We start from the raw sequence: 16,640 nt of genomic DNA, 5'->3' as shown, positions 1-16,640 counted from the left end.
AGCAGGTATCTCTCAGAAAAGTGTGGCTAACAAAAAATGGAGATACTTTTAAATGGGTCTGAAGATGTTCATTTGATTCTGCCTTGCAAATGCTAAAGGGATGCTGTCCACTCAAAACCTTTATTAATCTTTCCTAATAACACTTCATCACAAGAATTTTCTTAAAACTTGCCATGCATAGATGATTATCTGTCATTACTGGTAGCCCAGGCCAAGAGAAGTGGAATGAGGAAGTCAATTTTGCTTTCAGATTATTAGTACTGCTTGTCTGGGTTTAACACACTTCTTGGTAATTATTATTATTTAAACAACATTCCTTGCATTTTTTCCAGCAGCTCATACAGATGCCCCTATTGATCTTACACAGATTTTCTAATTAAACTTGTATTAGCAGAATTTAAACTTATTACCGTCCAAAACTCGGAGAGGCTGAGTCTGAACACTCTCTCTCTCTCTCAAAAAGAAACTACTTAGAATGGAAACAAAGAGCACATATAGACTTGTAAATATAATGACCTCAGGCATATGTGAAGGAGGGCTGCTCCAGGGAAGGTGTTGGGCCAGTCACAATTGCTTAGCAACAGGTCAGTCCTATTAGCTCTACAGTGGCTAAGACAGCCTTTTGAAGGGAGCCAAAAGCTTTATGTTCAGGCAAATAAAGCAGGTGCCCCTAGGCTATAGATCTGCACATGTGTCCACAGTACCTCTCTGACACACTACTATGAAGGGTACTCCCCTGTTCAGCTGCTGTAGCCTATAAATAGAACAAAGTGGGGAGGGTGGAAGAAATGATAGCTAGGGGACTGAGTTGATGGAAAGACGTTACCAAAAAGTCAATTGACAACATAGCCTGTTGATAGCACAGTTTGGAGCAACTTCATTATTTCTGATAACTGTTGTGTATTCAAATTTAAAAGTGGCCTGAATCTCCACACAAATACAAAACATTAATAACCAGCCTAGGGAGGGTACATTCCATGTTAATACTAACATGTCCTGTTTCATACTGCATAGACTTGAGCTATGTCAAATGACCCTCCTCTGAAGGGGTTGCCAGCACCACACTTCGGTTAAGCAAAAGTAAATAAAGCCTTGCTGTGCCAAGGGAGAAAAACTAGCGAGTAACTCAGTAGTTGGGATTTGCCTTATTTCTAGCTTTCCCCATACTTCCTCTGTTCATCCTCAAACTTAATTTAATGTTTGTCTGACCATAAACCCTTATACATCTTATGTTGGCTACTCTAAGAATTGCATCCGATGAAGTGAGCTGTAGCTCACGAAAGCTTATGCTCAAATAAATTGGTTAGTCTCTAAGGTGCCACAAGTACTCCTTTTCTTTTTGCGAATACAGACTAACACGGCTGTTACTCTGAAACCTGTATTGCTCAGTTGTCCTGTTGGGTTAGTAAATCCAGCAGTGTGGGACTTGAATATGCAGTTTCAAAAAGGCAGGCAGACACCCTCCCCTCCCCCGCCCCCCCCCCCCAAGGCCATACAAAGGTCTTAACAAGTAAACAACAAGGGTGTTAGATCACTGGAAGAGCCATGTTGCCTAGAAAACATCTGGACAAAGATTTTTAGTTTGAATGATGGCACAAGCGATGCAGTCACTTGTTTGCAGTCTATTATTGTCTGTACAATCCCTGTTTTTAAGTGTAATACGCTGGTGGCTCAGGCCTAGTGAATTCTTAGCTTTTCAAGGCAAAACTTTTCATTTATTGGGAGTGTGAGAAGAGTAATTTGCAAATCCAGGGACAAGAACACAAGTGTTTGCTACTAGAGGAATGTTTACACTGCTTAAGACACTAACAACTTGCTTGTCTGATACAGTTCATGCAAGCAGTTTATATAACTTCTGCATTCAGACTGGCTCCTTGGGGGCAGAATGGAAAAATAGTTCTTCAGAATTTTGCCAGATAACTACATCTACAGTATGCATGACTTCTAGAGCTGTAGTTTACCATTAGTGCTACTAATTTCTGAAGTTAACAGACTGGGAATTGTTCTGTCTATACAGGCCCTAGATACACCAAGCAATATGGACTACTACAAATCACTACTCAGTGAATTTAAGTAGGAAACCTATCCCCTTCCATGCATGACTCTGTAGAAACTCTTCTGAAGTCTAAAACTTGGTTAGGTTGAAAACATTTATAAATAGATTGAGAAGCACTGATCTAGATTACGCTATATGATGTGGGGGACTGGCAATTTTTTCCCCCCCAACATGCGCGCAGACTGGCAGCCGATGGCTCGCGGACCGGCACCAGTCCATGGACCACCACTTTGAGTAGCACTGATCTAGATGACCCAAGATTAAATTAATTTTGTTGCTATTCTAACCAAAGGTTCTCAGATTGGTTTAAAGAACTTGTTGACCACAAGGGTACTGGCTATGTAGGTTCCAGGTACTAAACTGCCCTAAAGTACATCAGACTCTTACAATTGCTTACAATTTGCCATATAGGCAACTACTGCTGTAGTTGAAAAAATTAACATGTATGCCTTAAAGAGGACCCCTTAACTTCTCACTTCTAATATCAAAGATGTGTCCCACCCTATGAGATTGAGAATACCACTTTCTTCATCTACAGCAACTTATTACACTAGTCAAGATTGACTCCACACAAAATTTTAATGCAAAAATATAAAGTTGTAATGTTAGAAACTAAATGTGAACTTTAATATCTCTTTTCAGATGCAAGGACTGGATTTTATTGTAATAAGAATCTTAATTTGATCCCTAACTAATGTGGCCAATTTACTATAATTTTCCACTAAAATTTTAGGGAGTGGTGGTGGCAGCAAAGAAGTGAGGGGGGGGGGAAGGGGGGTGAGAGAATCTCCAGTTGCCATTTTGAGACTAAGACAGGGGTCTCAAACCCACAGGCCGCATACGGCCCACAGAGTTATTTCCTGCAGCTGCCAAGTTCCCTTCCCTTGCTCCCTCCCTCGTGTACCGTGTCTCTGCTCCTCTGCCTACCTTCAGGTGCTGCCTGCTGCCAAAAAGCTGTCTATCAGCACTTAGCGCTTTCTGGGAGGGAGGGAGGAGGACCAGGGAACTGTGGGCTCAGGGGAGGAGGCAGAGAAGAGGTGGGGCAGGGATTTGGGGAAGGGGTTGGAATAGGGGCAGGAGGGAGGGGGTGGAGTCTTTGGGGAAGGGGCAGGTTTGTATCTTTATATGAAAAGGTGTCAGTGATGCAGCCCTCAGGCCAATGTACTAATCCTCACAGAATATCAGGGTTGGAAGGGACCTCAGGAGGTCATCTAGTCCAACCCCCTGCTCAAAGCAGGGCCAATCCCCAATTTTTGCCCCAGATCCCTAAATGGCCCCCTCAAGGATTGAACTCTCAACCCTGGGCTTAGCAGGCCAATGCTCAAACCACTGAGCTATCCCTCCCCTCATGGTGATTTGAGTTTGAGATCCCTGGGCCAAGACATAGCTGCAGACCTCAAATTCTAATCAAACCATTCTTACACAAGAACTGTCACAGCAATATGCGCTGCACACTCAGGCAACTCTCTGAACAGCTCCCTAAATCTGCAGTTTGCATTGTGGACTGCAGTAAGTGAATGATACCTGCCACTGAATTGCTCCACGTGGCACTCCGAAAATGTAGCCTCTTCTGTGCAGAACAACTCCTGCAAGAGTGTAGCCCTTTGACAGTGTTAGTCTGCCTCAGCTTGTCACACCTTCAAGGTTTGTGTCAAAGCTGTTAAACTGGCAAACTTCTTAAGTGGTCACTATTTCTTTTATTCTACATTCAAGTAAAACGTGCAATCACCTGAGGTGCTCAGAAGTCTCTGGTTACTAAAAAGATGCAAAGAACAGCTCTGTGTAAGCTTGAAAGCTTGTCTCACCAACATAAGTGGGTCCAATAAAAGATATTACCTCACCCATCTTGTTGCTCGAAGAATACCTGCAGTCACATTTCTGTATCTTTTAAAATATGAACTAAATTAATATAATCTAGCTAAATTTCCTAGAAGCAAAATAAAAATTCTGAAACTTGTTTCAGTAAACACAATTCTCAGCACAGCTGTCCATCTTCCTTGGCAGCAACCCAGGTGGACTTTAAATTGGTGGTTGAAACTGCTTTGATTTAAATCAGCAAACAGAAAATCTTGATTTACATCACTTATTTAAATCACATTTTGCATATATATATATATTTATATATATATATATATATATTTTTTTAGTAAAATAAAAATTGATTCTTACTAGTTTAGTTGCAAACAAACGTTTTAGTGGCTACCAAATAGAGCCTTTACACCATGGATCGGCAGCCTTTGGCACGTGGCCCGTCAGGGAAATCCGCTGGCCAGCCAGGACGGTTTGTTTACCTGCAGCGTCCTCAGGTTCAGCCGATCACAGTTCCCATTGGCCGCGGTTCGCCGTTCCAGGCCAATGGGGACTGCGGAAAGCGGCGTGGGCCAAGGGATGTGCTGGTTTGAGCATTGGCCTGCTAAATCCAGGGTTATGAGTTCAATCCTGGAGGGGGCCATTTAGGGATCTGGGGCAAAAATTGGGGATTGATCCTGCTTAGAGCAGGGGGTTGGACTAGATGACCTCTTGAGGTCCCTTCCAACCCTGATATTCTATGAATTTCTACAAGCTTAACTGTTGCCACAATTTAAGTTGCAATTCACTCCTTTACATATTACTAGATAGGAGCTAACAAGACACTTCCCATTAAAAGCTTGTATTCTCATTGTAGTTTTGCAACAGTCTTGCTAAACGCATCTGCAAGGTCTGATCAAATTTCAGAATACGGTTACTCCATATGTAGATCTCAAATGTACTAACACAACTCCCTGAATATTCAGATTTAAACGCCTCTCTGAGGGACTGATGCTAGAACTAAAGTAGTACTATCTGGCAGACAGATACTCACTGCAGGCTGGCCAGAACAAAAACACCTTACATTTGCAACTGATGTCTACATCCCAGCTAGCAGTCCATGGTGTGGATTTTGAGTTCCTTCTGGATGAGGAATTTGCATCCAGGTCCTAGTTGAGTTGTATCCAAAGTGTAAATTAGAATGAAGTTTCTATTTGGTAAACTAGAGGGTTGGATAATTTCTCTCCACACAATATGGAATGTGCTTCCTTCTACATTTAGGACCATGTCTGTCAATGCACTGGCTGATCTAATCAAGACATGTTGCTGTAGCATACCTCAACTGTGCCAACCTCTTCCATAAATGTTGTGCATGCCTACTAATGTACAAGGGATCTTAAACACAGTGAGTGGTTTATTTACTCTTCTGAGGCTCCTCAACATAACTCTCTACCTAGCACCTTCTGGCGTGAAATACAATGGTGGAGCTGAATAATTTTAGCAAGCATACTTTGATTTAAAACTAAATGTGAATACTAACAGAACTTCTCTTCCTTTTCAAGATCAGTCTTTTGTGACTCTAGCTACAAATGACTCTTATGTTAAAGGAGCACTGGTCTTGGGTTCATCTCTGCAACACCATAGAACGATAAAGAAACTAACTGTGCTCATAACGCCTCACGTCTCTGCTCCCATGCGGTATGTCACTTCATGAGTATTTTCACCTAGTTGTTCATTCAATGCTCTTGTTACAATAATTTTTAACCCCCAAATGAAAGCTCTCTGTAGTGACCACCTAAAGCTGGTCAGAATATTACAAAACGCTAAGGGCAGTAGATGCCAATTAGTATTCCATGAGCTTCTATACACTTGCTGCTTCCAGCAGTAAACTATCCAACCAGAGCATACTGGTTGACAAGTAGTACACTGAAGAGATTGACAAATAGCTAAACCTAAGCCACTAACCAACGAGAGGAAGGATGGTCTTGTAGTTAAGGCAGTGGTCTGGGACTCAGATCAAAGTTCAATATCTGGATCTACCACAGACTTGCTGGGCAAGTCATATAATCTTTCTCCGCCTCCCTTAATCCAGTAAAATAGAGATAATGCTTCCTCTCCTACCCTTGTTTGTGTTGTATTTTAAGGCTACATCTATGCTACCACTTATGTCGATAAAACTTACATTGCTCAAGGGTGTGAATAAACCACCCTGAGTGACATGAGATACACCAACAAACGCTGGTGTGAACAGCACTATGTCCGCAGGAGAGTTTCTCCCACCAACACTTAATTGTATACCCCAAATTAAAAAACCCAGTAAAAACTAAAAAAGAGCCACCGTGGCTTAACAACCATGTAAAAGAAGCAGTGAGAGATAAAAAGGCATCTTTTAAAAAGTGGAAGTCAATTCATAGTTAGGTAAATAGAAAGGAGCATAAACACTGCCAAATTAAATGTAAAAATATAATAAGAAAAGCCAAAAAGGAGTTTGAAGAACAGCTAGCCAAAAACTCAAAAGGTAATATGTTTAAGTACATCAGAAGCAGGAAGCCTGCTAAACAACCAGTGGGGTAGCTTGGACAATCGAGGTACAAAAGGAGCACTTAAAGACGATAAAGTCATCGCAGAGAAACTAAATGAATTCTTTGCTTCAGTCTTCGCGGCTGAGGATGTTAGGGAGATTTCCAAACCTGAGCTGTCTTTTGTAGGTGACAAATCTGAGGAATTGTCACAGATTGAAGTATCACTAGAGGAGGTTTTGGAATTAATTGAGAAACTTAACAGTAACAAGTCACCGGGACCAGATGGCATTCACCCAAGCGTTCTGAAAGAACTCAAATGTGAAATTGCGGAACTATTAACTATGGTTTGTAACCTGTCCTTTAAATCAGCTACTGTACCCAATGACTGGGAAGATAGCTAATATAACGCCAATATTCAAGAAGGGCTCTAGAGGTGATCCTGGCAATTAGACCGGTAGGTCTAACGTCAGTACCGGGCAAATTAGTTGAAACAATAGGAAAGAATAAAATTGTCAGAAACATAGAAGAGCATAAATTGTTGCGCAAAAGTCAGCATGGTTTCTGTAAAGGGAAATCGTGTCTTACTGATCTATTAGAGTTCTTTGAGGGAGTCAACAAACATGTGGACAAGGGGGATCCAGTGGACATAGTGTACTTAGATTTCCAGAAAGCCTTTGACAAGGTCCCTCACCAAAGGCTCTTACTTAAATTAAGTTGTCATGGGATAAGAGGGAAGATCCTTCCATGGATTGAGTACTGGTTAAAAGACAGGGAACAAAGGGTAGGAATAAATGGTAAATTTTCAGAATGGAGAGGGGTAACTAGTGGCGTTCCCCAAGGGTCAATCCTATTCAACTTATTCATAAATGATCTGGCGAAAGGGGTAAACAGTGAGGTGGCAAAGTTTGCAGATGATACTAAAGTGTTCAAGATAGTTAAGACCAAAGCAGACTGTGAAGAACTTCAAAAGGATCTCACAAAACTAAGTGATTGGGCAACAAAATGGCAAATTAAATTTAATGTGGATAAGTGTAAAGTAATGCACATTGGGGGGAAAAAATAACCCCAACTATACATACAATATGGTGGGGGGCTAATTTAGCTACAACTAATGAGGAGAAAGATCTTGGAGTCATCGTGGATAGTTCTCTGAAGACGTCCACGCAGTGGCAGTCAAAAAAAAGCAAACAGGATGTTAGGAATCATTAAAAAAGGGATAGAGAATAAGACTGAGATTATCTTATTGCCCTTATATAAATCCATGTTACGCCCACATCTTGAATACTGCATACAGATGTGGTCCCCTCATATCAAAAAAGATAGACTGGCATTAGAAAAGGTTCAGAAAAGGGCAACTAAAATGATTAGGGGTTTGGAACAGGTCCCATATGAGGAGAGATTAGAGGCTAGGACTTTTCAGCTTGGAAAAGAGGAGACTAAGGGGGGGATATGATAGAGAGATATATACAATCGTGGTGTGGAGAAAGTGAATAAGGAAAAGTTATTTACTTGTTCCCATAATATAAGAACTAGGGGCCACCAAAAACAATTAATGGGCAGCAGATTTAAAACAAATAAAAGGAAGTTCTTCTTCACTCAGCGCACAGTCAACCTGTGGAACTCCTTGCCTGAGGAGGTTGTGAAGGCTAGGACTATAACAGGGTTTAAAAGAGAACTGGATAAATTCATGGAGGTTACGTCCATTAATGGCTATTAGCCAGGATGGGTAAGGAATGGTGTCCCTAGCCTCTGTTTGTCAGAGGGTGGAGATGGATGGTAGGAGAGAGATCACTTGATCATTACCTGTTAGGTTCACTCCCTCTGGGGCACCTGGCATTGGCCACTGTTGGTAGACAGGATACTGGGCTGATTGGACCTTTGGCAATACTGGGTCAGACCATTCTTATGTTCTTAACACAGCTAACGCCACTCATTGCGGGTGGATTAATTATGTTGATTGGAGAGCTCTCTCCCCATTGGCATAGAGCAGCTACATTAGAGAGCTTACAACAGCGCAGCTGCAAGATCTCTAGTATAGACGTAGCCTTAGACTACAAGCTCTTCAAGGAAGGTTCTGTTTTGCTGCCTAGCACAACTTACAGTAAAAAGGGGGGGAAATGGCCCATTAGTTTAGGGCACTAGCTTGAGACTCCGATCAAGACTGAGTACCCTGCTCTTCTACAAAGCTTCCTGTGCGACCTTGTTCAAGTCTTAATCTCTCTGCCTTTGTTCCCATCTGTAAAACGGGGGAGACTTGTCCTTCTCTAACTCATAGGTGTTTTGAGGATAAATGCATCAAAAGCCGAGGCACCTGGATAATGGAGGCCATATAAGTAAATTAGATAGAGTTTCAAATTTGAAACAATTCATGCCCCCTGCAAACTTTAATACTTACAAAAAGAAAAGGAGTACTTGTGGCACCTTAGAGACTAACCAATTTATTTGAGCATAAGCTTTCGTGAGCTACAGCTCACTTCATCGGATGCATACTGTGGAAAATACAGAAGATGTTTGTATACACACAGACCATGAAAAAATGGGTGTTTATCACTACAAAAGGTTTTCTCTCCCCCCCCCCCCCTCCCCTGCTGGTAACAGCTTATCTAAAGTGATCACTCTCCTTACAATGTGTATGATAATCAAGGTGGGCCATTTCCAGCACAAATCCAGGGTTTAACAAGAACGTCTGAGGAACAGTGGGGGGAAGGGGGAGAGGAAGGAATAAACAAGGGGAAATAGGTTACTTTTTATAATGAATCAACCATTCCCAGTCTCTATTCAAGCCTAAGTTAATTGTATCCAATTTGCAAATTAATTCCAATTCAGCAGTCTCTCGTTGGAGTCTGTTTTCGAAGTTTTTTTGTTGAAGGATAGTCACTTTGAGATCAGAAATCGAGTGACCAGAGAGATTGAAGTGTTCTCCAACTGGTTTATGAATGTTATAATTCTTGACATCTGATTTGTGTCCATTTATTCTTTTACGTAGAGACTGTCCAGTTTGACCAATGTACATGGCAGAGGGCCATTGCTGGCACATGATGGCATATATCCCATTGGTAGATGTGCAGGTGAACGAGCCTCTGATAGTGTGGCTGATGTTATTAGGCCCTGTGATGGTGTCCCCTGAATAGATATGTGGGCACAGTTGGCAACGGGCTTTGTTGCAAGGATAGGTTCCTGGGTTAGTGGTTCTGTTGTGTGGTATGTGGTTGCTGGTGAGTATTTGCTTCAGGTTGGGGGGCTGTCTGTAGGCAAGGACTGGCCTGTCTCCCAAGATTTGTAAGAGTGTTGGGTCATCCTTCAGGATAGGTTGTAGATCCTTGATAATGCGTCGGAGGGGTTTCAGTTGGGGGCTGAAGGTGACGGCTAGTGGCGTTCTGTTATTTTCTTTGTTAGGCCTGTCCTGTAGTAGGTGACTTCTGGGAACTCTTCTGGCTCTATCAATCTGTTTCTTCACTTCCGCAGGTGGGTATTGTAGTTGTAAGAATGTTTGATAGAGATCTTGTAGGTGTTTGTCTCTGTCTGAGGGGTACTAGATACTAGGTAGTTACAGTGCTAATAAACGATGGTCACATAAACACCACCCTATACCGGAAACCTACTGACAGCTATTCCTACCTACATGCCTCCAGCTTTCACCCTGACCACACCACACCACACCATTGTCTACAGCCAAGCTCTGCGATAAACCGCATTTGCTCCAACCCTTCAGACAAACACCTACAAGATCTCTATCAAGCATTCTTACAACTACAATACCCACCTGCGGAAGTGAAGAAACAGATTGATAGAGCCAGAAGAGTTCCCAGAAGTCACCTACTACAGGACAGGCCTAACAAAGAAAATAACAGAACGCCACTAGCCGTCACCTTCAGCCCCCAACTGAAACCCCTCCAACGCATTATCAAGGATCTACAACCTATCCTGAAGGATGACCCAACACTCTTACAAATCTTGGGAGACAGGCCAGTCCTTGCCTACAGACAGCCCCCCAACCTGAAGCAAATACTCACCAGCAACCACATACCACACAACAGAACCACTAACCCAGGAACCTATCCTTGCAACAAAGCCCGTTGCCAACTGTGCCCACATATCTATTCAGGGGACACCATCACAGGGCCTAATAACATCAGCCACGCTATCAGAGGCTCGTTCACCTGCACATCTACCAATGGGATATATGCCATCATGTGCCAGCAATGGCCCTCTGCCATGTACATTGGTCAAACTGGACAGTCTCTACGTAAAAGAATAAATGGACACAAATCAGATGTCAAGAATTATAACATTCATAAACCAGTTGGAGAACACTTCAATCTCTCTGGTCACTCGATTTCTGATCTCAAAGTGACTATCCTTCAACAAAAAAACTTCGAAAACAGACTCCAACGAGAGACTGCTGAATTGGAATTAATTTGCAAATTGGATACAATTAATTTAGGCTTGAATAGAGACTGGGAATGGTTGATTCATTATAAAAAGTAACCTATTTCCCCTTGTTTATTCCTTCCTCCCCCCCTTCCCCCCACTGTTCCTCAGATGTTCTTGTTAAACCCTGGATTTGTGCTGGAAATGGCCCACCTTGATTATCATACACATAGTAAGGAGAGTGATCACTTTTGATAAGCTATTACCAGCAGGAGAGTTGGGGGGAGAGAAAACCTTTTGTAGTGATAAACACCTATTTTTTCATGGTCTGTGTGTATACAAACATCTTCTGTATTGTCCACAGTATGCATCCGATGTGAGCTGTAGCTTACGAAAGCTTATGCTCAAATAAATTGGTTAGTCTCTAAGGTGCCACAAGAACTCCTTTTCTTTTTGCGAATACAGACTAACACCGCTGTTACTCTGAAACCTTTAACACTTACCTTTCATATGCCTACTCATGAAGGGAAGAAATAAGCAAGCTGGTTATAGCTCATCCTTTGAGCTTCTCAGTCTTATCTGTGATTGAATATACTAATGTAACAAGCCTTTGCTACAACAAAAGCTAAACTTTGACATGGAACAGACCTTAGAAGTTTTTGACCTAGATGAAAGTTTAACTTCAGGCCATGACTCCCCACTCCCAAGTTCAAAGGGAAGTAACTAGCTGGACTAGTTACATGACCCTTGTTATCTAATCCACAGGAAGCTGTCTTGGCCAAATACTGCTTGCTATAATGACAGTTGATTCCAGGTTTATCTCTGCTATCTAACACAAAATGGGCTACTTAATCTGTCTCAAGTCTCTGACTCTAGTGCCTCACTTATACAACTGCATTCTATTCAGGTGAATCATTTTCCTGTCCACTAGGCTAGCAGTCTCCTCCTGAAGAGGAGGGCATGAAAGTACAAACTCCACCATAATTAAAACAAATATTTGGACAACCAGTGGAATGTGGCATGAATAGAACTTGCAAATATTATTGATCTGCAATATTCATGCATATTTTAGAAGTTTTTTTTTTTTAACTTCCCCTGGGACTAGAATAATATCAAATATCATTTCAAGTACAACAGTTGACAATCTGGAGGGTAAAGTTGTAGTTCAAGACCATTCAGCTTGTACACATATACAGTTTACTCCCTGATAGCAGCTCAAAATACTCAGGACATTTATGGGTTGGCTAGCCCAACTTGACTACTGGTATTAAACATAAAATGTCAAGAAATCTGAAGCCATAAGCATTAGTCCCTCAAAGTAGTCTGTAGAAATCAAGATCCCTCTATGGATACTGATTTAATTTTAGTGGGTTGACTAAATGATATAAATTGGACTTGCATAACTGCCAAGAGCTTTAAGAACTCATAGTATCTTATTTCAGTTTAGCTCTTCAGCGTTAATATGATGCTTTTAACTCACAGTGGAGACAACATTGCTCCAAGAAACCATTTCCAAGTAAAAAGAAGTAAACTAAACTACCTAGATGTCTACTGCACTCACTGCCACCTGAAGAGCCCTGGCTAAGTAAACACTCTCTTGATGAGCCAGATAAACTAGCAGCAGTTGCGTCTGGTCCTTGTGGCTTTAAAGGTCAACAAGTACTGTTCAGGATTCAGCTGCTGTCCAAAGTCCTGCACAGACCAGTCTAATAGCTTCCTGTTTCTTTGCAATAAGCTTAAAATAGTCTGTCACCTCACCAAGAGGCAGTGTTCTCAGGTCTGGCTGAAAAACTGGGTGGGGGGCTCAAACTACAAGACATGATCTGCCTGACTTGTGTATATACACAGCGCTTCAGTTCTCATTGCTACTACTCCAGCACCAGTGAGCAGTACTAACTGGTAACTAAGGTATTTCTATGCTAGAAACTTGACAAGACTGTAGCGCACCTGTTTAAATAAAAGTAGACTAAATACAAGACAGTCTAGGCTTCAACTCCTTATTGTGCACTAAGAGTCTAGGCAATACAAAGCTGCCTTGGGGTTGGGGATATTGGAAAGACTAACTTGCAAAAATAAATCAGTGATTCCTACTTTCCACAGGAAAGTGCTAGAAAAAGTCTTCGATGAAGTCTTATTGGTAGATGTCTTGGACAGTGGAGATTCAGCCCATCTAGCACTAATGAAAAGACCTGAGCTGGGTGTCACTTTAACAAAACTCCACTGCTGGGAACTGACTCAGTTTTCAAAATGTGTGTTCATGGATGCGGACACAATGGTAAGTTATATATTTGCTGTTCAGAATACTGTTCCTTCTAGTGGCTTGCAATAGGAACCTCCTTCTTATTGGGGACCTGTAATTTGGTATGCGGGGAAGTGCTCTTAAGCCTACAAAACAACTTGTAATTGGCAGTAATAAGGGAATATCTCTGTCAAAGCTGTCCACCATAAAAATGAGACCTTTGATATGAATGCTTACCTTCATATCTTGGGGTGGATGGCAAAATCAACAAAACATAATGCTATGAAGCGTCTAGCCTAGAAAACAGAAAGCAATTTTTTCCCCCCCACAACTAGGTTTTAACAAATATTGATGAGCTTTTTGAGAAGGAAGAGCTATCTGCAGCACCAGATCCAGGCTGGCCTGACTGTTTTAATTCTGGAGTTTTTGTTTATCGACCTTCCATTGAAACATACAATCAGCTGTTACAACTTGCCACAGAGAAAGGCAGCTTTGATGGTATGTATTGACTCCAACTCCAATTTTCAAGTTTAGATTGTTTAAAATGATGGGGGCAGGGAGGGAATGTCTCAGGTGGGCATGCCTTAGAGGACACCACTTACATTAGAATTCCAGCACCTCATTGGAAAGAGTACTCATGTTTACAGGAAACTCATATGCATGGACTCTTATAGATTGAGTCTGACTTCACTATAGTCAGAAAATCTAACATCAAACATTAATAAGCTTATCTTGTATTAAAGGCCTAGATGGACTTCAGAGGCACCTTAATGAGTCTTAAGTGGCAAAGGTAGGCCAAATTAAACAGCCATTTCTAAAACTTTCTGTAGCTCTCAACTAGAAGAATGAACATTCTTTAGATTATAAACCAGTATAGTATCCTACGTTTTAGATAAAAACTAGTCACTAATGGATTTGATTGTATTGGCCACTTAAACATTAAATCAGTGAAAATAAGCTTCCATCAACTCAACTTTTCACAAGAATCATTTGTGGATATCCTTAGAGATAAGGTGAACATGATGTTGCCAAAGTTGGATTGCTCTACGTGGCTTTTTGAAATGATTTGTTCTGAAACGTTGTTCTACTCTCAGTAGCTAGTCAAATAGCTTTGAGTAAAATTAGGTGTTTTTATCAATCAGTAGCAGCATTTCCTCAAAAAAAGGGCGGGGGGGAATTTGTCTCTTTGGAGACAACAGTGGTGTTACTCAGAGGCAATGTGTGTGTGGGAAGCATGTAGGGTCCTGTGCTTCCCCTCCACCCATTTGTGGCTTGGCTTGTACTGAGCATGCTTGTACCCCCCCCCCGCCCCCCGAACACACACTGTTGGCAAGTACAGGTCGTCTCTGGTGTTACTAACTAGTTTTAACAACCTTGTTCATGCTGTTTGAGTAGCAAACTGTCTTGCATGCTTCTTACCTCCAAAGAGTTTGGATCTAATAGTCCCAAGAGTAAATGTCCTATCCCATTCAGTTGTTTGCTTTTTTTGTATTCATTCTGGCAGGTATTGCTAATGGGCCCCTGAATCTAGAATGGTGGCCAAATGAGATTCTACAGGTGGCCTACTGACTGTAGGTGACCTGTGTTTAACTTCCTTTTGGAGCACCATTTTCAAGTAAGTTGGTAGTACAGTTGAATTTGCTGCCTCACTAAATAACTGGACATGCCAAAAAAGGGATTCTGGTTCAGTCCAGAAATCCCATACAGTTGCTACATTGTGGACCAGCAAACTAAACAGGACTATCACTTTGAGGGATATGAGAAGACTTGCCATAGGTAGTACTTAATGGTGAAGAAACTCTGCCCTTACTCAGGTTTTAGCCCTCAACTGCAATAAAAAGCAGGGATTTAGCCTTTGAATTAGTCAGTGTTAATCCCTATTAGAATTCTAGTAATGAGAAAGTTTACAGACTGAAGATGAATTAATCACAGCCAGTGCTAACAAGTATAGAACGTAGTTGCAAGCTATGTAAGTACAAAATTACTTGATGTATCAGCCATACAAGAATACACTGAAGTTAGACTAATCAGCTTCTGGAAACTGCTTTTAGTATTTCTGTAGTACTGAAGCTTTGACTCATATGTGGCTGCATTAAGTTCAACTTCATGAAGAAAACCGCGCATCAGAAAGGATAACTTCAATGCCGGGGGTTGAGTAACCCCATGTCACCTGGCTCTACTCTAGTTCCTGCTGCACTTCATGTTTTTACATATGCCATAGGCATTTTGCTTGATGTGGTTATAAAATGTCAGTCAAGCAATATGCCTGTGGCATACGTAAAAGCGTGAGTAAACAGGCTTTTGATCTAATTTAGTATCAAGAAATACCTCTCCAATCTACTTGGGACAAATTCCTGACAACTGGTCTCCCACTAACTCTGTAGTACCTTTTTAAACCTTGGAGGAGCTGTGGTTCACTTGAAGCTTACGGTTCTTCCTGAGAATAGTATAGCTTCCTAATCTATAGCTATCCTAAAATACTATTTCAAATTAGGTTAGCTTGACAAACTGGTGTTAGACAGGAAGTTTATGACTTTAATCTCTATCATGCAAAATCCCCAGTGTAGCCATAAAGAGCTTGATAAAGCAACTAGTGTAGCACACAGCAAACTTAACAGAATAAATCATGCTTGTGCTTCTTTGGGGTCAGACAATAACCTCATCATTGACAATGGTACAATGGCGAATGATCTAAAAGTGCAGCGAACCAGCATGCCTGTCTCAAATTATTTCAGTGAGTGCTAAATTCGGGCATTCTTCAAACTTTCAGCTAGTCCCATGTTTATAAAGCAGTGGTTCTCAATCCGTGGCCTATGGGTCACTTGCTGCTCAATCAGCAGACAGCTGTAGCCCATGGACATCCTCAAGGCCCTACAGGTAGTATATATGTTGTGTGGATGCGGCCCACATAACACAGACTAGAGAACTGCATATGAGGCCCACAATGGCAAATAAGTTGAGAACCACTGTTTATAAAGCAAAAGTTACATTACTGCTATGATAGGGACTCTAACGTGGTATTCAAAAATCTCACTTCTAAACATGGGAGATGAATTGTTAGTATGTCACTGTACCATCTTAAACTTTGTGCATAAGCATTATCAGATCAATAGGCTTTAATGTAACAGCTACTTTTTTTTATAGACCTAGTTATATGTATTGAATCTAGCAACAAAAAAGAAGCAAGCCTAAGGCTGACCTATAAGGGTAGTGGAGGAGCACTGTTAATGTTTTTTAACTCTATTCATACTGTTTCCACCACTGGGTCTGTTATACTCCTACACCAGTCACTATCTAAAACAGGAGCACTTTATTAAATTTCTGCCATAATCCAAAAAAAGCTCGCACATGCCACTGCTGAAGTCTTCCAGTAGCATGCCATTCTGTTGTGAACATATCTGTTCACCAGAGCTATCTTCATCAGAGCACCAATCCTTAAGGGATCGGGTACAAGAAAATACATAGCTCAGGTATTACACCCTGGTAAACAAGATTCACACTAAAATACTCATTTTAATTCAGTGCCACTTTCTGCCAGCAGATCGAGGGACGTGATCGTTCCCCTCTATTCGACAGTGGTTAGGCCTCATCTAGAGTACTGTGTCCAGTTTTGAGCCCCACACTACAAGAAGGATGTGGAAAAATTGGAAAGAGTCCAGCAGAA

General features: G+C 41.4%; 1 protein-coding gene and 1 long non-coding RNA gene across 6 annotated transcripts in view; one reads left to right on the top strand and one right to left on the bottom strand.

Moving 5' to 3' along the window:
• Nucleotides 1-16,640, top strand: part of GYG1 (glycogenin 1) — a 28,274-nt gene that overhangs the window by 1,525 nt on the left and 10,109 nt on the right. For 4 of the 5 annotated variants that reach the window (XM_027819886.3, XM_037909010.2, XM_037909008.2 and 1 more), the window contains exons 2-4: nt 5,407-5,542; nt 12,838-13,012; nt 13,312-13,474. In XM_027819886.3, the coding sequence (XP_027675687.2) occupies nt 5,407-5,542; nt 12,838-13,012; nt 13,312-13,474 (474 nt within the window). Of the gene's footprint in view, nt 1-5,125; nt 5,250-5,406; nt 5,543-12,837; nt 13,013-13,311; nt 13,475-16,640 lie in introns of all 5 variants that reach the window. The other variant, XM_043521772.1, reaches the window with a different exon arrangement.
• The window catches only part of LOC119567066, a 31,080-nt gene that overhangs the window by 4,768 nt on the left and 9,672 nt on the right, over nt 1-16,640 (bottom strand). The gene's annotated exons all lie outside the window — the stretch shown is intronic.

This window comes from Chelonia mydas, chromosome 9 (assembly GCF_015237465.2).
Source record: "Chelonia mydas isolate rCheMyd1 chromosome 9, rCheMyd1.pri.v2, whole genome shotgun sequence".
In the NCBI taxonomy this organism is placed as follows: domain Eukaryota; kingdom Metazoa; phylum Chordata; order Testudines; family Cheloniidae; genus Chelonia; species Chelonia mydas.
This window is presented reverse-complemented; position numbering and strand designations above follow the sequence as displayed.